The sequence below is a fragment of the Notolabrus celidotus genome, chromosome 9, assembly GCF_009762535.1.
Source record: "Notolabrus celidotus isolate fNotCel1 chromosome 9, fNotCel1.pri, whole genome shotgun sequence".
Taxonomy (NCBI): domain Eukaryota; kingdom Metazoa; phylum Chordata; class Actinopteri; order Labriformes; family Labridae; genus Notolabrus; species Notolabrus celidotus.
This window is the reverse complement of record NC_048280.1, coordinates 3,582,186-3,607,225: the sequence shown is the minus strand read 5'-3', so window position 1 is coordinate 3,607,225 and position 25,040 is coordinate 3,582,186. Positions and strand designations below refer to the sequence as shown.

The 25,040-nt window shown below is 40.7% G+C and overlaps 1 protein-coding gene across 1 annotated transcript in view; it reads right to left on the bottom strand.

Annotated features, from left to right (window-relative positions):
* The window catches only part of ppil2 (peptidylprolyl isomerase (cyclophilin)-like 2), a 60,319-nt gene that overhangs the window by 13,991 nt on the left and 21,288 nt on the right, over positions 1 to 25,040 (bottom strand). Inside the window, exons 13-16 of the mRNA XM_034692341.1 lie at positions 16,086 to 16,175; positions 10,810 to 10,843; positions 4,999 to 5,116; positions 2,201 to 2,257 (exon numbers count right to left, since the gene is read on the bottom strand). Coding sequence (XP_034548232.1) covers positions 2,201 to 2,257; positions 4,999 to 5,116; positions 10,810 to 10,843; positions 16,086 to 16,175 — 299 coding nt within the window. The remainder of the gene's footprint in view (positions 1 to 2,200; positions 2,258 to 4,998; positions 5,117 to 10,809; positions 10,844 to 16,085; positions 16,176 to 25,040) is intronic.

Here is a 25,040-nt window from a genome sequence, read left to right as displayed (position 1 = left end):
AAAGTGCCAACATGCAAACTGCTCCATAAACGAAAGTGAAAGTTAAAAATTGCACTCGCAGCATTGGACTCTAAGTGACCCAGTAACAGCCTCTCTGCGTATCGTTGGCATGGAGACAAGTCCCGGTAAACACACGGTGACCCGACCAAAACACAGAGTGAAGGAATAACAGTTCGGGGACCACAAATAGGCGGCCGGATGCGGCCCGCGGGCCGCGTATTGACGGCCTCTGGTCTATCGGGTGCGCAACGGAATTTCATAACGTGGCTCAAGCACATTCAGCATTCACTGTATTTCACAGGGAAACCAAAATGCTCCCATACATGTGACTTACAAGATGCAGGAGGTTTTTCAAGTCCCTCTGCTCCTTCACTTACCATGACTACCGCTGCGCTTGACGAGTGAGTGTGGATTGAACATGCGGTCATCATGTGAACACGCGCAACTTTTTTCATCAACCGATCAGCGGACCACATCCGTGCCGAACCGTGGAGAGGCATCCGTACGGATCACGGATCAACGATGATCCGTTGCACCACTAACGCGGTTTGTGGAGAACTGAGGACTACCTAGTTCCTGATTTATTGAGAAAAAAATTAAATGGAAATTTCATAACTCTTAGGATTCCTAAGTCTCGGTAGGAGCTGCTGGCCCCAAGGCATTCTGACAACATCAAAAGTGGCCCTCTTTGAAAAAAGTTTGGACACCACTGATCTACAGGGTAAATGCTTAGACAGATATTCAATCCATGGATTAGGGATGTTAACGATTAATTGATTGTTAAGAACTTACTCGAACACATTTTGGTGTTTTGATTTTCTATCACGTGGAACAAACATCATGTGGTCTCACGTTTGGTTCAGCTATCAGGGAGGTGTTTGAAGTCTAAAGCATGTTTCAGAATCAGCTGACTGAAGGTGTTGCTCACAGTGGAGACCCTCAGCTGGGGGCTGCGGCTGAGTGACAGGTCTCCACGAGCGCTTTTTTTCTCCCCCGCCGGACTGATTATGACCCAGTTGAGCTCCCTGTTGACACCTGGTGGCGTTCACATGCTTCTTTTTCTCAATAAGAACGAGTAGACAGAAAACTGGACACTGTGAGTCTAGAATATGTTTCTGTTCAGTTCCCTTGTTGAAGTCTGAGCCTTCACTTTTATGACTGTATGTCCACAGAGATTATGAGCCTGCTCCACATGTTGATATTCAGCATGTTTGACATTTTGAACACCTCAAAATGATCCGTAGATATTCAATACCGTCAGTTATATACATTGTGTCGTGAAGGAGAATTTGATTCAGGGGAAAAAAAAAAACACATTTGGGTTCGTTAAAGTTAAAAGGGCAAGCTTTGTCGTGCAAAGAGGAGAAGAAAACAACTTTTAAAAAGCTTCTTTGTTGAATGGAGGCCAGATCAATAACTTCTGGTGCATTCAAAGAAGTCGGGAAATCTTAACGCTGACACAGAGTCTAGCAAATTCATGCTCATGTTGATTTGCTGTGTGTAGAAGGGATTTTTAGCTGCATTTGCATGAAGATATCTGTTTACAGAGACGAACAAGTCATCGTCAGATTACAGCTGGGATGCCAACATGACAGATTTGCTTTTGCCCCACGCAGAGTGCAGCCAGACTTCAAATTATGTATACATCAGGTGAAGTGGCTCGACATGGCTGGTCCCATTAAATGTGCAAAGAGTGCAGTAGTCTGGGAAGGATAAAAAAAGCTGGACGTGAGGTGAAAGCAGAAGCTTTTAAAGTGTGTTGACTATGTGAGGAATCAGTCGGTTAAAGGCAGCTGGAATATTTTTGGACAACAGGCAGGACTTTCTCCAAAAAGAGACCAATTTAGATCATGCTCAGCTCAGCAGAGAGAGAGAAAGATAGCGAAAGAGCCCTTAGTTCAGATTCAGCAGCTGCTAAATTTTTTACTGCTGTCAGCCAGGAGTCAGACTGGAAGTCACAACACTGTTTGTACTGTCTGGACCTCCAAAGGAAGGAAGTATGATTTAAAGAACAAAGCCAGAGGGTGAGACAGTGAGGGAGTAAGTGTTTGACATGGCTGTCACCTCACAGAGCTTTCTGCCTGAGCTGTGGCATTACATAAAACACTGTCATTAATCCACAGTTCACACACACACACTGACATGTTTGGACATTAAAAACACACACACACACACAACAAAGTATAGAGAGAGCAGTTACCTTCCAAATACTGTGTGCTTTCTGTCAAGGTAGGTGCATGATCTGAACGTGATGAAGCTGAGAAAACAGGACAAATACAGCATTAAATATGGATCAAAATTCAATATATAGACATATAATTATACAGAAAACAAAGGCTGTAAGAACACATGAAGAGACCTAATTGGTAACATAACAGCGGTTTATCATCTCACAGGTGGATTAGACTTCAATATCAGCGTCACAACATGCTTGTTAATGCTTGTAGACGATCATTAAATACTTATATGATGAGGATATTGAATCTTAAAACTCCCTCTGTGTTTCAACAGCTGTGTAAACTCCACAAACACTGACACGTTCAGCTGAAGGTCTCCAGTTTACAGGGTCACTTTTAAAACCGGAACACCGGGAGAGACGCATTCACGGTGGGGCTGAGAGAAGACTACTGTTACAAGCTGCTAAATCAAGAGAATCACAGCTTCTTCTTTTGAAAAGTACACACACATACAAAAAAGATAGAACAAATAAAAACTAATGAAAGAAAGAGAAATCAAGTGAATCACAGATGGAAAAAACAATGACTGTGAATTGTTTCTGGAAAAAATTGAATTTTTTTTTTGAAAAAAATCGAAAAAAAAGACAAACACTTTGAAAAAAAAAAAATTGAAAAAATGAAAAAAATAAATTTGACAGGAAAAAAAGGGCAAAAAAAATTTACAAAAAAAATTTGAATTTTTTTTTAATTCCCAAAAAAATTGAAAAAATAAATGGGCAAAAAAGAAATTTACAAAAAAAAAAAAATTGAAAAATTAAAATTGAAAAAAAAAAAAAAGGACAAAAAAGTTGACCCGGAAGCCTGTGTTTCAACAGCTGTGTAAACTTCACAAACACTGACACGTTCAGCTGAAGGTCTCCAGTTTACAGGGTCACTTTTAAAACCGTAACACCGGGAGGAGAGACGCATTCACGGTGGGCTGAGAGAAGACTACTGTTACAAGCTGCTAAATCAAGAGAATCACAGCTTCTTCTTTTGAAAGGTACACACACATACAAAAAAGATAGAACAAATAAAAACTAATGAAAGAAAGAGAAATCAAGTGAATCACAGATGGAAAAAACAATGACTGTGAATGGTTTTTGGAAAAATTTGACAAAAAAAAATTGACCAAAAAAATTTGAAAAAAAAAATGTGACAGAAGACATTTTGGAGAAAAAAAAATTGACCAAAAAATTTAAAAAAAAAAAAAAAAAAAATGAAAAAGAAGACAAAAATTTTTTTTTTTTTTTTTTTTTTTTTAAATTAAAATTTTGAAGAAAAAAAATTGAAAAAAAAAATTGGCGAAAAAAAAAAATTGGCAAAAAAGTTGACCCGGAGAATCACAGCGTCTTCTTTTAGAAGACAACAGGCAGGACTTCAGTTATCAGGCACCTCTCCTTTGGAATCATCTACCAGTCAGGGTCCGGGAGGCAGACACCCTCTCTACTTTTAAGAGTAGGCTTAAAACTTTCCTTTTTGATAAAGCTTATAGTTAGAGCTGGTTCAGGCTTGGACCAGCTTTTGTCATGCTGCTATAGGCCTAGACTGCCGGGGGAACTGGCACACTGACACACTGGGATCCTAGCTCACCCCCTTCCCCCCAACCCCCTCATCACTTACTTTAACTCTTCCTGTCCCATTAAAGTTACTAACCATAGACCTTTCTGGAGTCCCTGAGCTCCCTTGTCTTGTAGATTCCTCTGAGCTGCCGTAAGACCTCCTGCTGCGTACGATCTGGACTGCAGCTGATACGGACATGCTTGACTCCAGCGGCAACAGCTTCTACTACTCGTCTCATCACTATCACCTCTCTCTCTTACTCCCCTCTATCTGTCTTTCCAGACCCAACTCGGTCGAGGCATGATGTGCGTCTAACATGAGTCTGGTTCTGCCTGAGGTTTCTGCCTGTTAAAAGGAAGTTTTTCCTCACCACTGTAACTAGCTAAATACTGTGATGTGCAATGCTCATGGTGGATTAAGGTGGGGTCAGACTGAGTCTTACCCTGTCTTGAAGTTGGGTCTCTGTTCATAATTTGACATAGAGTGGTCTAGACCTTTTATGTTTGTAAAAGCGTCTTGAGATAACGTTTGTTGTGATTTGGCGCTATACAAATAAAGATTGATTGATTGATTGATTGATTGATTGATTGATTGATTGATTGAGAAGATAGAACAAATAAAAACTAATGAAATAAAGAGAAATCAAGTGAATCACAGATGTGTGTGATGTTAATGTGGACGGCGGGCGGAATAAAAACACTGCGGTTAATCTACCAATCAGACACGCTCAGCAATGCAGGCCCCGCCTCCCTGAAAGTCCTGGGGCTTTTTTGAAAAGTACAACCCCCCTAGCAGGGGCTTTTTAGGGGGGAGATTATCTACCCCTGAACTAAATTTAGACCCTGGTTCCACCGGTCAAAACGCACGAGTTCCAGGGTCAAGTTCCTCCAGTTGAAAAACGCCTCTTGATCACAAAGGGTTAAATTAGACCACCAAGACAATAAAAAGCTGTTCTCACAAACTCTAGAAATGCTCAAAAATAACACTTTTCTTTGGGAATTATTGATCAAATTGACTTATTTACCAAAAATATCTACTCAATGTGCAAAAAAAGAAGTAAGGACATGTCATAACAGTGGATGGTTCTTCCTCGTCTTTCACCCTGTGGAGCCTCAGCAAAGAAATCAAAGGGTGGAAAAAGCTGTATGATTCTCTGTGGTCTGATTTTGTAGCACAGAGCTCATGTTTTAAAGTTTAGGCTGTTAAAAGTATTCCTTACAATTGTGACTTGTTGGTGTTTGGACCAGAGTTTGCCATGCTGAGGACCCCTCGGCCGGTGTGGGACAGGTTGGGTCGAAACTCATCCTTGAAAGGTTTCCCCCAGAAGGATTCTCCTCCTGAGAGCAAAGAGAGAGAGAGAGAGAGAGAGAGTCAGACACACAGAGGATAGTAGATCATCTCATTATTCGAGCAGGTGTCACTTTTAAACATCTTCAAAACCACCGAGTCGTTTTGTCGTGATGATGTTTCGTCTGGCTCTGACAGCTGAAAAGGAGGACTGTGAAAAATGTCCCCGTACAGTCAGCTCACATTAAAGTGTGATGTACAACATGTACAGTGAGGAGTTTAATTAGCAGACAAGCTGAGGCTGGGGTTTTATTTAGAAGTGAGACTTGTTAATAGAGTACAGAACACTGTTATGATCTTAACAACGGCACAATAATAAAGGGCTAAATACGTGAATGCAGGGAGGCCTGCCAGTAGAGAGTTGCAGTAGTCAATGCGTGACATGCTGTGTTGCGTGTTCTGTCAGGTAGGGTCTGATCCTCTTGATGTTATAGAGGGAAAAACGGCAGGACTGAGCAATCGAGGCAACATGAACCTTGAAGGTTAGCTGGTCATCGATCATGACTCCCAGATTTCGGGCAGACTTAGTGGGCATGAGGTTTTGTGATCCAAACTGGATATTGATCTGTGGGTCCATAGTGGGACTGGCTGGAATGATAATAAGCTCAGTCTTGGACAGGTTGAGCTGTAGGTGACGTTCCCTCATCCATTTAGAAATGTCAGCAAGGCAGGATGAGATCCGGGCTGAGACAGTTGTGTCGTCAGGTGGGAAAGACAGGAAAAGCTGTGTATCATCTGCATAGCAGTGATAGGAAAAGCCATGGGAGCGGATCACTGCACCAAGTGATGTGGTGTAAATTGAGAACAGGAGGGGACCAAGCACTGACCCTTGAGGTACCCCTGTTGATAAGCCATGCATATTGGACACTTCTCCTCTCCATGATACTCTAAAAGATCTCCCTGTGAGGTAGGACGGTGGAAGGTGGACAGTAGAGCTCTAAAAAATGGAAACAACTCCTCAATCACTATCAGTCATTTTAGAGGACGAAAAAATAAACATTTTAATTCAATAAATGTTCAAGAAAAGGACTTTTGTTGCGTAAAATGACAAGAAAAAGAAAGTCAGTGTCAGCATCAAGTCTTATGATGATGATCACCTAGTTAGATTACAAGAAACCTTCTTTTGTAACCGCTGACATTTAAACAACAGAAGTGGGAAACGTTTGTATTTTAAACATAATCTAAGAAACCGATTTTATGTTTCTTGTTTTTGTCTACAAAGTTGATTACATCAGCACTTTCTAGAAGAAGTCAGAGTTAATACGTCAATTTTTACACCATCTGGGAATTACTGTGTGTAAACAAAACTGATTACACTTCAGGGAGTAGAGCTGATAAGACTGGGTTCAAACAGGGCTTAATTTTCTGCTCCGCTATGCACAACGATCCAAGAACAAGTAAACCCCAGTGAAATAAATAAAGTCAGCAAGGAAACGACACAAATTAATAACTCCATCAGTACATTCATTTAAATTACTGCGCCATCACAGAGTCAGACGTGAGGCGCTGCGTGTTTCCCTAAGACTCAAAAGGCCTGTTTGCCCTTGAACGTGGAGTCGTGTTGAGAGCCTTTCAGCTGTGAATCATTATTGCAGAGCGACTTCATCATTAAGAATCATCATGAGGAGTACAGGAATACACACTGCAGGAGCTTATTGGTGTCCCACAGGGGGAGAGGATCTGTGGCCCTGAGGTGTGTTTCACTGCGCCGTCACACATGTACAGTATGTGCTGTATGTGTGTGTGTGTGTGTGTGTGCATGCAGGAGTTTGAATGCTTCAGAGGCTTTGTGCAGCCGTCAACTTCCCCGGGTGACATTTCTGCATAATTTATCTTCTCGCTGACATTTCGCCTGAGTGTGACTCGATCATACATGACAGGGGAGTGACAGAGAAGGTAAAAAAAACAACACATATTACATATTAACCCTCACCATAAGCTTAAAGGTGACATATCACGCTTTTTTCATCAATATATATTGGTCTAAGAGGTCCCCAAAACATGTCTTTAAAGTTTATGCTCAAAAAAACACTTTGAAATCAGATTTTGGTCTGCCTGAAAAACCCTCTTCTTCAGTCCTCTTCAGAACACTCTGTTTTCCCTCTGACCACGCCCCCTCCGGAAGTGGATGTGCCTCGGCTCTCCAGCACGTTGATCTAATGTTTACATTTTGGCTGAATATAGACGGCTGCTCAGAGATCGCGTTACTTCAACCCTCTGAATCTGATCCAGAATCTGATCCTGACGGAGAGGCGCCTGCAGCAGGACCTTTCTGAACGATTGGTCACAGATTTAATGTTTCTTGTTGTTTTATTTATCAGTATGTAGACGTGTGTCTTGGTACACAGCTACAGCTACAGCTATGAACATGTACATCCCCAGACCATCACATTACCTCTACCATGCTTGACAGATGGTGTCAGGCACTCTTCCAGCATCTTTTCACTTGTTCTGTATCTCACTAATCTTCTTCTGTGTGATCCAAACACCTCAAACTTCGATTTGTCTGTCCATAACACTTTTTTCCAATCTTCCTCTGTCCAATGTCTGTGTTCTTTTGCACATATTAATCTTTTCCTTTTATTGGCCAGTCTCAGATATGGCTTTTTCTTTGCCACTCTGCCTAGAAGGCCAGCATCCCGGAGTCACCTCTTCACTGTAGACGTTGACACTGGCGTTTTGCAGGTACCATTTAATGAAGCTGCCAGTTCAGGACCTGTGAGGCGTCTATTTCTCAAACTAGATTCTCTACTGTACTTGTCTTCTTGCTCAGTTGTGCACCGGGGCCTCCCACTTCTCTTTCTACTCTGGTTAGAGCCTGTTTGTGCTGTTCTCTGAAGGGAGTAGTACACATCGTTGTAGAAAATGTTCAGTTTCTTGGCAATTTCTCGCATGGAATAGCCTTCATTTCTAAGAACAAGAATAGACTGTGGAGTTTCATATGAAAGTTCTCTTTTTCTGGCCATTTTGAGAGTATAATCGAACCCACAAATGTGATGCTCCAGATACTCAACTAGCTCAAAGAAAGGCCAGTTTTACAGCTTCTCTAACCAGCAAAACCGTTTTCAGCTGTACTAACGTAACTGCACAAGGGTTTTGAAGATGTTTCTAATCATCCATTAGCTTTCTAAAGCGATTAGCAAACACAATGTACCATTAGAACACTGGAGTGATGGTTTCTGGAATGAGCCTCTATACACCTATGTAGATATTCCATTAAAAACCAGACGTTTGCAGCTAGAATAGTCATTTACCACATTAACAATGTATAGTGTATTTCTGATTAATTCAATGTCATCTTTATTGGAAAAAACTGTGCTTTTCTTTCAAAAATAAGGACATTTCTAAGTGACCCCAAACTTTTGAACGGTAGTGTAAATCAAACTGCATTGCTTCTGCTGTAATTCAAAAATACCACAGTCTTAAACTTTGTCCTCCTGAGATGGAACATGAAAACATCCTCCACCGGCTGACAGCTGTAAAGTATCTCCACTAAAGGAAGCATTATTTGTGCGTTTCAAAACTTTGGATGATGTGCTTCTGGTTTCTTACTTTCAATACTTTTCTGGGATTTCAATCACAAGTCGATGTTTAAAACATGACTCTCTTCAAAGTGTCTCTGAAGGTTTTAGATCGATGAGGCTCATCTGAACTTGGGGAGAGTGTTAACGCTACACTGAGCAGGCTGCAGGATGTGTCTCTGCAGAGAGAGGGGGAGCTTTAAATGTGAGGGATTTTCTCTGACACTGGAACATCAGAATCCAAAAGACAGTGTCACACCATGGGTTCCCACATCTTATTTATGGTGAGCTCTTTAGGGGGTTTTAAGAGTTAGAGAAAGACTTACCTTTTTAATCTGGGTTTTAATTTGGAGTAAGTTAGTACTGGACAGCATTATTTCCATCAATTTTATTTTTATCTTATTATATCTTTATTTTTCTGCTTTTAATCTGATTTTATTTTATTGATTTAATTTATTTTTTCAGATCATTATCTTATTTTATTTATTTTATTTTATTGTTATTATTTATTTTACTTTCTGAAAGTATCTGATTTTATCTATTCTTATTTTAATTGTTTTATTTTATTTTTCTGATATCTATCTGATTTTATTGATTTTATTGCAATGATTTAATTTGCTTCAACTGATTTATTTTATTTCACAGTAATGGTTTTATTCTATTTTTTATATTTATCAAATTTTAAGTTATTGATTTTATTGTAATGACTTTCCTTATCTTATTTGTCTGTTTTTTATCTAATCTTACTTTATTGATTTTATTGGAATGATTTTATTTTAATTTACTGTTTTATTTTATGTTTCTGGTATTTATCTTATTTTAATTTTACAGTAATGAATTTATTCTATCTTTGTGATATTTATTACATTTTATGTTGTTGATTTTATTGTAATGATTTTATTTTAATTTACTGTTATTTATTTAATTTTATGTTTCTGGTATTTATCTTATTTTAATTTTACAGTAACGAATTTATTCTATCTTTGTGATATTTATTACATTTTATATTGTTGATTTTATTGTAATGACTTTCTTATTTTACCGATTTAATTTTACTTTTTTGATTTATCTGATTTTATTTTATTTATTTTATTTTCTGATATCAATGTTATCTAATTTATTTCAATATTTAATTGTATTTCTTGTGATTTATTCTAATTTTTAAATAAAATTACTTTCCTCTATTTTGTTTAGCCTTGTATCATGTTACCTATTGCTGTTATTTTCTGTCTCTCTGATCTTTTGTGAAGCACTTTGAGCTGCATGCTTGTATGAATGTATGAAAGGTGTGATATAAAAAAAAATGAGTTGAGAGTTGAGTTTTGCCATTCCCCCGGCCTGCTCCACACACACAAACACACACAAACACACACATACATACACACACAAAACTTGAAGCAAGTGAGCATGTACTCTGCAGGACATCCCTGTGAGACCCTTTAAAGTGGACCTGTCTGTTTGGGTCAAAGTCCCAACTGAAGATGATCCACAGTGAAATCCATTAGCCTACATCTGACAACTGCACTAAGAATGAGGCAACACTTAGCACACAAACTGGGTGCAATCCTTTGTCTTTTTCTTGCACAGAAATCTACACCATGGTGACAACACCTCCCTGAATGTTCGTCTGTTTAAAGCTCAAATCCACAGTTACAGCCCTGTTCGCGAGCTGTGTGCACACCTTGTTTAGTCAGGGTGATGAGGACAGTTTCACCCACAGGTCGGGAATTCTGCACCTTCATAAATCTGTCACGGTGGCCGCAGTTTGCAGACACACAGCACTCTCTGTGCATCAGACGACACCGGGGCAGGAAATTAACTCTGCGAGGCTGAGGAGTCAATTACAACCGAGCTGTCTCTTAAACTGGCTTTAAAAGGAGGGGAGCTACACCAAATGCTGCTTGATTGGTTGATCACCACACCCCAGTTCTGTCGCACACACTTCTCAGCCCTCTTCCATTACATCACCCCCCTTTATTTTCTGTATGTGGGTCTCCTGTGCTCCCATGTGCCTTCTCTGATTATATTTAGTAACACTCTTGGCTTGCATCCTCAGTTGCAAGAGGTATTTACCCAGAGCGTCCAAAAAGGAGCTATAAATAATTCACCACAGATGGTGTTATGTAATCCCAAATGTGGTTTAAACGCAGTCATCATCTTACCTGTGCCGGTGCCAGTGGGGTCCCCTCCTTGAATCTGGAAACAAAAAACACTGTGTTAGGTTCGGCTGACGTCAGATTTATAAAGAGCTGCTTCCTTTACTTTGAATCAGAAAATAGCTGTTCAGAGGTAAAGAGAGACTTTACAGTTTTTCCTTGTGTCACGTTTCCAACCTGGAGGCATGTTCCTCGTGAGCACAAGCAGCCAGTGAATACGCTTGCAGGACACAGGCCTCTATTGTTCATTGTAAAGACTCAACTTTCCTATCACTGTTTATATAGCTGAGTACTGCTCTGTGCATTTCCTTGGACTTCTTGTTTTAATATACACAGGCGGGGGGGTTCTGCCTGCGAGAGCTGCCAGGGAGCAAAGTTGAGCTGAGTGGCTCTCTGTAGGCTTCTGTTTGTGTTAATAAAGAGACGCATTTAACACGCCTGTGAGACCACGGAGCGATCCACACCAAACCACAACTTCATACAAACATGTGATGAAAATTCAGAATAAAACCCGAACTGTTCACGACAGAAACGTGACTCTGTGTCCACTAACGCTGTTTTTTAGCCCTTGCAGCTTCTATATTCTATTCACAGACCAATGTGATTCAGAGACTTTCTGTCTCAGCACTCTCAGTTGAAACGGCTGTTTTTGAAACGGATTGCTTCATACTACCTAGAAATGTAGTATGCAGTACGCACTGCATACTACATACTGTGTCTGGAGGTAGTGTGTAGTCTGACTGCTCTGTTGGATCTGAGCTACAGGATGCTGGGTCAGGCGCTGCTGGATTTCTGGTTTCAGAAAGTGAAAGTGAACGACGGCCAAGCTGATAGAGGAACTGCTTCTTTAGCATCACTTATGATTTAAAAAGTTAAGAAGAAGCTTAACTCGTAAGTTTAATATTTTCGAACCTCCACTAACGTTGGGTCGCCCACATGACGTTAAAGGTGACATATCACGCTTTTTTCATCAACATATATTGGTCTAAGAGGTCCCCAAAACATGTCTTTAAAGTTTATGCTCATAAAAACACTTTGAAATCAGATTTTGGTCTGCCTGAAAAACCCTCTTCTTCAGCCCTCCTCAGAACAGTCTGTTTTCCCTCTGACCACGCCCCCTCAGGAAGTGGATGTGGCCTCGGCTCTCCAGCACGTTGATCTAATGTTTACATGTTGGCTGAATATACACGGCTGCTCACAGACCCGCGTTACTTCAACCCTCTGAATCTGATCCAGAATCTGATCCTGATTGAGAGGCGCCTGCAGCAGGACCTTTCTGAACCATTGGTCACAGATTTAGTGTTTCTTGTTGTTTTATTTATCAGTATGTCGACGTGTGTCTTGGTACACAGCTAACATGTAGCTATGTGGCTATGCTAACTAGCGCTAGCACTTATCCATGATAAATAAAAATCATCCACTAGATCTTCAAATCTGCAGACGTGGGGAGTAAAACCGACCTCTGCCAGAAAGGCAGCAGGACCTTTCTGAAGGATTGGTCACAGATTCTGTGTTTCTTGTTGTTTCATCTGTCAGTATGTAGACATGTGTCTTGGTACACAGCTACAGCTATGAACATGTAGCTATGTGGCTATGCTAACTAGCGCTAGCACTTTTCCATGACAAATAAAAATCATCCACTAGATCTTCAAATCTGCAGACGTGGGGAGTAAAACCGACCTTTGTGTTTATTAAGACAGCCTACAACTAGCATGCCTCCCTCCTAAGCTCCTTGTTAGCACACATGTGTGCAGGGAATGAAAAACGGAGGAAGGGTTGAGTTGTATTTTATACAGTCTATGGGCTGAACAAGCTCCGAGCTCTGACTCCGTGACAGACCGGATATTGTTGTTACGTAACAAAAACACTGAAGTCTGAAATGGCTGGTTTCAGCACACATTTACAGAAAGGTGGAGAAATCAGAACAGGGGCAGAATGGATTCTTTTCATTCTCGGGGGGTTTGTAGACAGGGACACATATTTCAGGTAGAGAACCATTAGAAAGTCAATTTTGCATGATATGTCCCCTTTAAAGGACAGTAAAGGCCACAGCTCTGTTCCGTGTTTGTTGCCATGAAATTATTCTCTCCAAGGCCGCCCTCCCTCTCCTTTCAGCGGCTAAAAGTCCGAGAAGGCGTAAGTGGCTCGGTAATTATGGATACACAACTCACAGCGCGCCACACGGTGTATGAAAACCAGGAGACAGGATGAAAAAAAGGTAAGGGTCCTCTCGAAACCAGATGACCACTCAGAGCCACTTTAATTATGGGAGCGGCTCCTCTGAAATGCACAGAGCGGCGGCTGATCAGAGACGTGCCTTTTCAAATTCTCCATCTGAGCTGCCAGGCTTCAGGTGGAGAGGGAGCCGCAGTACAAAGACGTGTTTATTCATTCAGCAGCAAAAGGAAAAGGCGTTATTATTATTTCAAGAGAAGAAGAGAATCGTAAATTATACACACATATGAATTCATTACTTTCAAACTGTCCTCAATGCAACTTAAACCATCAAACTTTACTCATTCAAGAACATAAACATCACAGGAAGATGAGAACTTTTCCAAACTAGGGGGACACAAAACCCTGGAGTTCTGCACTGCTCCCAAAGCATGACCACCACCGCTGTGTAAGAACCTCCAGGTAGAAGCAAGGCTGACAATCAACCACACGACTACCAAAACAAAGACAAGAAGTCCGGACGAGTCGTATCTCACACTCGCCTTCACCTCCACTAACGTTGGGTCGCCCACACATCAGTAGTAATGACGTTAAGTGTTGCTGTGTCACTTTCAATCGCCTGCTTTGTTTAAAGTGGCCTTGAAGTCATACACTGAAGTTTTTTTGGAGACAATTTTTCAATAAATTCTAAAGACATGGACGTATGTTCAGCTGTCGGTGCGTAGTGTGAGGGATTGGAGGGGTCTGAAATACCAGAATTTTTCAGGGATCCATTCTGGGGCCTCTACTATTCAACATCTACATGCTCCCCTTAGGTCAGATAATAAGAAACAACAAAATAAAATACCATAGCTATGCAGATGACACACACATTTACATCACCATATCACCAGGGGATTATAGTCCCATACAAACACTGAGTAAATGCATTGAACAAATCAATGACTGGACGAGCCAGAACTTTCTTCAGTTCAACAAAGAAAAAACTGAAATGATTGTTTTTGGAGGAAGAAAGGTTAAAGGTTACTGCTCAGCTCCAATCTGCACAGATGAAATGTTCAAACCAAGCCAGAAACCTTGGTGTAGTCTTAGACTCAGACCTTAATTTCAGCAGCCACATTAAGACAATTACAAAGTCCGCCTACTATCACCTTAAGAATATATCAAGGATTAAAGGACTTATGTCTCAGCAGGATGCAGAAAAACTCGTCCATGCATTTATCTTTAGCAGACTAGACTACTGTAACGGGGTCTTTACAGGACTCCCTAAAAAGTCCATCAGACGGCTGAAGCTCATACAGAATGCTGCTGCTCGAGTCCTAACAAGGACCAAGAAAGTAGACCACATCACTCCAGTTCTTAGATCCCTACACTGGCTTCCTGTCTGTCAGAGAATAGACTTTAAAATCCTGCTGATGGTTTATAAAGCACTGAATGGTTTAGGCCCAAAATACATTGCTGATCTGCTACTACTTTATGAACCACCTCGACCTCTGAGGTCATCAGGTACTGGTCTGCTTTCAGTCCCAAGAGTCAGAACGAAACATGGTGAAGCAGCGTTTAGTCATTATGCACCACATATCTGGAACACACTCCCTGAAAGCTGCAGGTCTGCTCCAACTCTCACCTCTTTTAAATCAAAGATTAAGACTTTTTTATTTGCCACTGCCTTCCTAGCTTAGCTCATTTTAACCCACTTTAAATTAAAATTTCTGTTTTATTATATTTGTCATTTTAATTGTGTTCTTTTATGTCTGTCTGACTGTCTGAATGTCTCCAATGCTTTTAATGTTTTAATGTAAAGCACATTGAGCTGCCTTGCCTTGCCTTGCCTTAGTTATCTATTTATTTCTTGTGTTTTGTACTTTAACTGATTTTTCATTTAGCTTTCTACCCTTATTTATTTTTATTGATTTTACTGTATTGATTTTTATTTTGTTTTATTATTCTTCTTTATTCTTCTTTATTATTCTATTTTATTATTTTACTCATTTCTGTTGTTTTCTGTCTCTCGGCTCTTTTGTGAAGCACTCTGGGATGCATGCTTGAATGTATGAAAGGTGCTGTAAAAATAAAGTTGAGTTGAGTTGGAACTACTGAGCTAGTTTGTTTGTTTATTTATTTATTTATTTGTTTGTTTATTTGTTTATTTAGTCATTCATTCAAAGAGCTGGTTATTTGAATTTTTTACACATTATATACAGATGATCAACTTAAAAAAATGTTGATTATTGATGTTTTTTTTTTAGAGAAAACAAAAATAAGTAGATTAGTGAATAAATTAGTTGATGAAAAATGATACTAATAATTTTAAATAATAATTCTAATAATTTAAATTCAAAAAATAAATAAATGCAGAAAATAAAATAATATTCTGTATAATAATTATAGTAATTCAAATTAGAAAGAAATAGAGAATAGAAAAAAATAAAATAATATGATACTTTTAAATAATAATCACAATTTAAATGAGACAACAAATAAATAGAGGAGAAATAAAGAAAAAACTAACAATAAAGATACAATAAAAAAAATAGGTAAATATCTTTAAAATAAATAAATAAAAAAGGTAAAAATTATGATAACAAAAACAAACAAACAGAAAAAAAAAGAATAAAAACCACATATACACCCAGAACCTCCCCTTCAATCCAAAGGGTTACAAATATTTCCATTGCATCCACAACACATTGCAGATCAGCGCTCTAAGCAACAATCAAAGCCGGAGATGACCCTAATTTAAATTTGAATCAAACAATATCTAAGTTTTGGGAAAGTTAGGAAGCTCAGTAAATGAGTGAAGTTTGTGTACACTGAAATTAATAACTGGTTTTAAAGGGAGATTGAATTTGGTGTGGTCAACATAACAGCAGCATTTTACATTTTGTTTTCTGATGACCTGATGCAAGAGTAGCAATAAAAAGGAGAAATGTAATGATGTGAAAATAAGCCTCAGGGATCTCTATGTGGGAAATGGAGAATCAAATATTGGGACTTTAAAACTGCAGTCATAAAACCTGGTGTTGTGCATACGAGAAGACCCCCAAAGACATTTCATGGTGGCTTTAATGGAGGCAGAGAAGCCTCTATTCGGTGAAAGTCCTTACCATGAAATTGCGGATGGACCTGTGGAAGACTGTCCCATTGTAGTATCCTTTTTTGCTCAGACGGATGAAATTTTCTCCAGCTTTGGGAACCTGGAGCAAAGAGCACACAGAAAGTGTTTATTAAATAAAGACCCCAAAGTGTTAATTTATCACCTCAATACTGAGCAGGCCCTCCACACAGAATAATACCAGGAGCTGTGTTAGCTCATCGCTCCTGTGTGCCGGATAATCAGTAAGAGACATTCAGAACACGGCTTGATCATGAGTAAGGGTGCACAAAAGAGGTTTCAGGCATCACAGCCTGCCGTTTTGAAAGTGCCGTGTGTCACATTCAATCAAGTGTCAGTGATAGGAGACCTTTCAAACACACCTGCTCTTGCACACTCTGCTTTGTATCACTTAGATGAACTGGATGAGGATGTCAACAGATGTCTGAAACTACTCCACACTTACAGCCTTTTTAAATAGAACATGTTTAAGACTGAACTAAAAGGTTCCTGTGTCCCCATTGTTGTCTGTGTTTCGACCGCAGGCCGAAGTCCCGGGTAGATTCTGCAAATCAGGCCAGTGACGTATGGAGGGGGGAAAAAAAGTAAATGCACTACACCACTAGACCAGTAGAGGGCAGTAAAACAAAGAGGAGTGCCATTCATCACAGATGACACCATAGAAGCAGACGGACAGGCTGGTATCATTATGAGCAACACAACAGTTAGCCTGTTAGCATGAAGAGACTCAGCTGGTGCTGTTTTAGATGGTGCTATATTTCATCACAGATGGATTCACTGAATCAACAAGTGAGAGGAGATAAGCGCGAGTAGCAAAGACGTTTCAACACGGCTTTAAAATCCTTTTGAACTCAAAAGGCCGTGGCAGAGATCGGACGGTGTTTTGGTTTAAACCGCGACCCTGTTAACTGGAGACTTTCAGCCGGATGCATCCCTCATAAACGTCTTTAGACCATCATTAAACATCTGATGAGGATATTTTGAAATCTTAATAAAAACTAAACTAGTTTGCATTCCCAGGAACTCCCTCTGTGTTTCAACAGCTGTGTAAACTCCACAAACGCTGACACGTTCAGCTGAAGGTCTCCAGTTTACAGGGTCACTTTTAAAACCGGAACACCGGGAGGAGAGACGCAGAATTCACGGTGGGCTGAGAGAAGACTACTGTTACAAGCTGCTAAATCAAGAGAATCACAGCTTCTTCTTTTGAAAAGTACACACACATACAAAAAAGATAGAACAAATAAAAACTAATGAAAGAAAGAGAAATCAAGTGAATCACAGATGTGTGTGATGTTATTGTGGACAGAGGGCGGAATAAAAACACTGCGGTTAATCTACCAATCAGACACGTTCAGCATTGCAGGCCCCGCCCCCTGAAAGTCCCGGGACCTTTGAAAAGTACTACCCCCCTAGCAGGGTCTTCTTAGGGGGGAGATTATCTACCCCTGAACTAAATTTAGACCCTGGGCCCACCGGTTGAAAAGCACAGAGTTCAGGGGTAAAGTTCCTCTGGTTGAAAAACACCTTTTGAACCACAACCAACAGGCACTTTCATTCTCTTTGTACATCTCTGCAGCACCACCACTTCTTACATGAACAAACCTCTGACTGTCAGTTTCTACCTGCTCTCCTCCAGGGTCAATTCAATACTGCTTCTTTAGCACTACATGCTGATGTATTTGCATAAAATATGGACAGAAACTTCACAACAAGGCAGCAAGATGCAGCGAGGTTGAGACACCACGGTGATAGTCTTTCTGAATGCTTTCAACACACTTTGGGTAAATAAATGCTGAGTACGAAAGGTCACACAAAGACCAAGTCTGACATTTTAACATCTGCTTAAGCGTCTTTAAAGAGGAGGGGTTAGTCGTTTAGAGACAAACAGGGACAAGGTGTCAAAAAGCTTCCTTAAATATGTCAAAAACAGGGATGAAATGCAGGACATGCAGCTTTAAGACACAGCATTCATAGCTGTTATACATTATAGTAGTAGTATTAATGCATACTGAAAAAAGAAGGAAAGGAAACATGTTGAAAACAACACCAACACAGTTTAACGCTGACATGCACTGGTTACAAACATCTGAAAGATTGGTATTAAACCAGATGTGTTTACTGAGTACAGGAAGTCTAATGTGATATCCCTTTGGAACCCCTAAGTGACTAAATCCTCTCCTCTCCCTGTCCCATTAAAGTTACTAACCATAGACCATAGGCCTGCTCATCTCGTAAAGTCTCTAAAAGTAGTACTGGCGGTAGAGTCTTCAGCCATACGGCACCTCTCTTTTAGAATCATCTACCTGTGAGGGTCCGGGAGGCAGACACTCTCTCTCTCTACTTTAAGAGTAGGCTTCAAACTTTCCTTTTTGATAAAGCTTATAGTTAGAGCTGGATCAGGCTTGGACCAGCTCTTAGTTATGCTGCTATAGGCTTAGACTGCCGAGGGAACTGAGCTCCCTTTTCCATTAAAGTCACCAACCATAGATTTTTCTGGAGTCCCTGAGCTCCCTTGTCTCGTAGGTTCCTCTGGATCTCTGCTGCTGTGGACGTGCCAGACTCCAGCTGCTACAGCTATCAATCAATCAATCTTTATTTGTATAGCGCCAAATCACAACAAACGTTATCTCAAGACGCTTTTACAAACATAGGAGGTCTAGACCACTCTATGTCAAATTATGAACAGAGACCCAACTTCAAGACAGGGTAAGACTCAGTCTGACCCCACCTTAATCCATCATGAGCATTGCACATCACAGTATTTAGCTAGTTACAGTGGTGAGGAAAAACTTCCTTTTAACAGGCAGAAACCTCAGGCAGAACCAGACTCATGTTAGACAGCCATCATGCCTCGACCGAGTTGGGTCTGGAAAGACAGATAGAGGGGAGTAAGAGAGAGAGGTGATAGTGATGAGACGAGTAGTAGAAGCTGTTGCCGCTGGAGTCCAGCACATCCATATCAGCTGGAGTCCAGACAACTACTGCTATCCGTCTCACCACTATCATCTCTCTCTCTCTTCATCTCCCTCTATCCCTCTCTCCAACACGGTCTCAGCAGATGTGTGTCTAACATGAGTCTGGTCCTGCTGGAGGTTTCTGCCTGTTAAAGGAAGTTTGTCCTTGCCACTGTAACTTGCTAAATGCTGCAAAGTGCTCTGCTCATGGTGGATTAAGATGAGATCAGACTGAGTCCTGTCTGTAAGATGGGACTGGATCTGATCCGGTCTTGATGTTGGGTCTTTGTTAATAATAGAACATAGAGTACGGTCTAGACCTGCTCTGTTTGGAAGGAGTCTTCAAATAACATTTGTCGTGATTTGGAGCTATATAAATAAAGATTGATTGATTGATTAAATCATATTGTGTATGTTGTTACTCTAGGATGAAACTGGTATCAGAGCCAAGTGGAAGTGCACATTGGCTTTGCATGTAGGCCTCTGTGTAGGTACGGGGGCTATGCAGACCTACTCCATCCTGTAAGTATAGGTATTAATCTGCTTCGGCAGGTTGTGTTGCAGCTCCCAGGTCCACCTGCTTCAACTGCAGGTAGCTTTGAATTCGCATTAACAAACTGAGTCACCGCTCTGCAACTCTGTGTGTGCTTTACAGTGTTCTTATACATATAAGTCTGGGATGAGGGAGGGTTCACCTGCAGCCTGAGGCGGCCTCATGTGCCTTTACAGCAAGAAGCCAGACATGTGGATTCTTCCTCTTTCTGAAAGTAATTCATGGGTCATAAAAAAACAACAACTGTGAAGCATCTTTTAAATAAGGACAACAAACACGCACTGACAGCCTCTAATTTTAACTGTCTGGCACAATTTAGAATAAGCTGGTATGTATCTCCCATGAGGGAGGCGGGGCTTATTGATGAAGCTGGTCAGGTCTGCTGTTATTAGCGTCAGCAGCCTGGAGGAACACTGGTTTGTGTGTTTGTGTGAGAACCAACTTTTTCCCCTTGGCAACAATGCCCGGTGGTTTCCAAGAATCCCCACATGCTTTCGTACAACCCTATTTTTATTCATTGGCCTTTTCCTGTGTGACAGGTCTCTTCCAGGCTCCACTGCTCTTATTTCCACATGTCTCAATTCTGCTGTCGGGGTTCGCTGCTCTGCCTACTTTCCCCCCCCTCTATGAAAATAAATCCAAGATTTTCAAAGCACTCCGGTTCAAAGAGGCTTATCTTTTCAAACCTACAAACAGGATATAAAGGATTTATTTTGAGCATTGTTGGCATAAAATTGATTCTTGCGATGGAAAATAATACTTCGAAGACATCATGTAATGTGTTTTCTTTTAAAACACACACCTAGTAGTTTCATGAATAGAAAGCATGACGAGTCAAGCCTGTTCTTTCCTCCGTCTGCGGCTTTCCTTTGGAGTCTTTCAACCAGGGACTTTCACGTCAGAGATCTCTATCTGTAACTTTAAGCCTTTTTCCGCCTCTTGCCTCTGTTGCTGCCCTGTAATTGAGGTTAATTCAGCGTGTCTGCATGCATGCTTTTGTGTCTGTGTGTATGTGTTGGAGCCTGGGAATGTTTAAAATGCAATCCAATTTAGAAACATGCCCAGTTATCTAAAATTGTCTGTTATCAGTGATGTCAGCGTGGAAACAATGTTTGCTGACGCAGACAGGAAAACTAATTCATGCATCCTTACAGGCTCCGCTCTTTGTTCAGGTCTTCTCTGACAATCAGCTTTAAAAAAACGAAGTACCTGAAACATGTGGAAGTAATCTCGAGAGGTGTCGGGTTAAGAAAAGAAAGATTGAGCCTATACGTGCTGATGTTTGTAGTATCTTTTGGGACAATTAAAGCTGGGGTTGGTAATCAGATTTAGATCCACTTTTTGTTATACTGGTTAAAATGATCTTTATGTCCTGATGGTAATCAATACATAATGTGTTCTTAAAAAATAAGGAAGAAAAGCTGCTATCTACAGCCGGAGTAAACCTGGGAAAACAACAACCAATCAGCCCTTTTGGGTGCCAAAATTTTAAACCATTCAAATCCCGTCCTGCCGTTCTGCCCGCCTCCTGCGCGTACATTTCCCCGGCGTGCACTCTGAGTCCCCGTCTCCTGCCTCTGCTTCCCCTGACTCTACTGACAGTCCCTCTCACTCGACCTCGGGCCTGTCCCCTCTGACCCGATGAGGTGCTTTGCTCAGGACTGTAGTCCGGATCAGAGTCTAAAAAGCTCTCACCATGTAGGCTCTGACAAGCAGAAGAATGAATGACATTTACTAAGTCCTACAGAAATGTAGATGTACTGTAGCGTCAGTCCAGACGCTGTAGTGATGACGAGCCGATTCGTGAACACGTTGAGTTTTAATAACCGGTCACTGTCGGCCGTGATCACGCCAACCAACAAAACAACAATCAATGTTTGAATGAATGAAGAACTTCTCCTCTTGTCTCTCCTCTCTCCAGCTCACACTCTCTACACCTCTCCTGATGCCTTCACTGACTGTCAACACTGTAGGAATTAAGAGCATCTACACTGAACATGTTTAACAAACAGTAGAGCTGTTACAGTATTATATATGTGTTATAACTTTTCTCCTGATATCGTGTCACCAGTACAACTGGATAATGCTAGAATGACAGTTGTGAGTGCTAACAGCAGCCATGTTTGTTTGTGTTTTTAACTTTCACTATGATAATGTTTTGGTGAGGACCGGTTTTGAATCAGTCATGATCATATGGTCGCAAGTCAGCGGCGCTCGTGCATGTGAGCGGGGGGGCGTCGTTTTGGAGGAGCTCTGAGGGAGGAGGGGAGGGGTTAGACGGAGTCATGAGGAAATGCTACATTCAAATTCATGCTAGTTTTCCGAGACTGCCAACCCCAGCTTTCACTAGAAGTTGTAATCCTTTTAAAAAAGTGGCGTCCGTCAGCAAGAACGGATTACTTAATAGCTAAGGACAATAAAACTCCAAAGAAAGGGAAACAAAAGGTGCTTTTCAACCACAGGAATTTTTCCCTGGAACTAGGGACCTTCCCCAGGAACTATGTGCCTTTCAACAGCAGGAACCAGGGTCTAAATTAAGTTCTGGGGTAGTTAACGTCCCTCTGAAAAGCCCCTGCTTGGTGGGGTAGTACTTTTCAAAGGTCAAGGGGGCCTTCGATGCTGAATGTTTCTGATTGATGGAGTAATAGAAGAGTAGTACCAGGGTTCCTGGAACTTCTGGTCAAAATGCACCTAAATGTGACCTTTTAATAAAGACAGGCGGCACAGGCTGTAGAGAAAGTTGCTTAGATCTCTGTTAGAGGGAGCTTCAAAGACTTACAAGCAACCACCTGGAGGAAATAATAATAAAGCTAACATGAAAACTAGGGATGTCCCAGTTAGCTTTTTTGGCCCCCGACCCCGATCAGATTTTTAAATATTGAATATTTGCCGATACCAAGTCCCCGAACCGATTATTGTGTTTTCCTAGATAATAGTTGCACAAGAGATAAGAGAGTTGAGCTGAACGGTGTCTTTTTCTACTTTATCAAAAATAAGGAATTAATAAAGTAGCTAAAATATGTCTTATGTTTATTCCATTCAACTTAATCCAGCTAGCATTGTTGTAAAACTCATAATCTGTTTTACAAGCTCTGCTGTATGAGACCAAGAAACTGGTGTGCATGCTTTACAGCAAGCTTAAATCTGAGGCTGCTCTGAACGCAACTCTCACGAGGCAGTGTGGGATTCACAACGGTTGAATCCGACTGAGAGACAGAGAACGTAAACATTGGGAGAGACAGCGAGATTCTGTGTTTGGTTTATGTTTTTGTCTTTTTGAACCGTATGTCCCTGGAGAGTTACAGTAGGGTGCGTAGAGCAGATGCTTTTCTGTAATGCGTGTGGCGGTGCTCATGTGAGTTCTACAATAACATTTAAATCGTGGTTAAGCAAACTCAGAATGCTCAATTATACTCGTTAGCCTTCAGCTGCAAATTGTGTTCAGTGACAGCGGACATAAATGATTAGATGAGACGATCGGTTCAAATACTACGGTGGCCCTGAAGGACAAAACAAATTTACAAAAGATGAAATACTTTTACAAAGTTGCAGACAAATTCACATTTTGGAAAACAAATTTTCATTTAAGAAAACAAAATTACAAAATAAAAAAACACTTTTACAAGCAGTGAGACAATTTTACAAACGACGGAACACTTTTACCATTTCTGAAACAAATTTGCATTTATTTTTAATGGAAAGAGAATGTACCAAACACCGGAGGTGATCCCGGAGTGATGGAGTGAGGGGTCATTTAGTTTGTTTGGATGGAGAGAAACCAAACTGAGCAACGTTTGGTACCGGATCACTTCTAGTGTTTGGTACATCCCCTTTACGCTCAAAATGAATGTAAATATTTTTCGGGAATGGTAAAAGTGTGCTTTGTTTTTTTTCTTTGTGTTAAAATGTGTTTTCTTAAATGAAAATTTGTTTTGGCCTTGGTAAAAGTGTTTTTGTAATGTGATTTTTTATTTTTATTTTTAAATGTAAAAATGTTTTCCAAAATTTAAATTTGTCTCCAACTTTGTAAAAGTGTTTAATCTTTGGTAAATTTGTTTTGTCCTTCAGGGCCACCGTAAAATACCGATCAATTAAAAAACAACCAGATCGGCTCCGATCTGAAGGCTGAGATCGGGATCGGGAAGTCCTTATGAGAAACTAAACTCAGATCTTTGACTTTGCCTCTTTAGTTTACTTATATTATTTGTTTACTTTTCTTCTGGGACTCAAATCCTGCAGCGCCAGGCGTGTCCCCCTGCTTAAGCCAGTACATGTCCAGGCCCGTCTGAAGTTTGCCAGAGAGCATATGGATGATCCAGAAGAGGATTGGGAGAGAATATCATGTGGTCAGATGAAACCAAAATAGAACTCTTTGGTAAAAACTCAACTTGTCGTGTTTGGAGGAAGAAGAATGCTGAGTTGCATCCCAAGAACACCATACCTACTGTGAAGCATGGGGGTGGAAACCTCATGCTTTGGGGCTGTTTTTCTGCAAAGGGGACAGGACGACTGATCCGTGTTAAGGGAAGAATGAACGGGGCCATGTATCGTGAGATTTTAAGCCAAAACCTCCTTCCATCAGTGAGAGCATTGAAGATGGAACGTGGCTGGGTCTTCCAGCATGACAATGATCCCAAACACACCGCTCGGGCAACGAAGGAGTGGCTCCATAACAAGGTCCTGGAGTGGCCTAGCCAGTCTCCAGACCTCAACTCCATAGAAAATGTGTGGAGGGGGTAAATTTGTCTCCAACTTTGTAAAAGTGTTTCATCTTTGGTAAATTTGTTTTGTCCTTCAGGGCCACCGTAAAATACCGATCAATTAAAAAACAACCAGATCGGCTCCGATCTGAAGGCTGAGATCGGCATTGGGAAGTCCTTATAAGAAACTAAACTGGGATCTTTGAGTTTGCCTCTTTAGTCTCAGTCTTAGCATGTTATCAGCTCATGTAGAAACCTAAACTTCTTGTTTTTAAGCTCATGTGAGGAGCTTTTTTGCTGGTTGTGAACAAACTGAAATCAGTATTGATGCTTCGATGTGAAAGCATGTGTAAAGGAAGTCTCTCCTGAAAACGTATTTGTGCACCAAGAGTCATTTCCCCATTTCCTCTCAGTCTTAACATATCTGAGTTGAATTCACTGACAAATACTCGACAAAAATGCAACCTATCTCTTCTTCAAACCCCAGCATGTTACTCTCTCAGCTGAACGTTTCCAAAGTATGTTTTTTATGTATTACAACAAAAACAGAAGTCATAAACCTTCTCCCTGGTGTTCGATGTGAGAATTGATGTGGATTGATTGGATACTGCTCATTTCTGTCGTTGCTGTGAAGGTGTCGGATGAAGTTAGTTGCAGAAACAGCCTTTGTTGACATTTTCCACAGCGAAGATTCACAGTGAGTGACTGTCAGAAGAAAGCAGGAGGAGGCTCTGGAG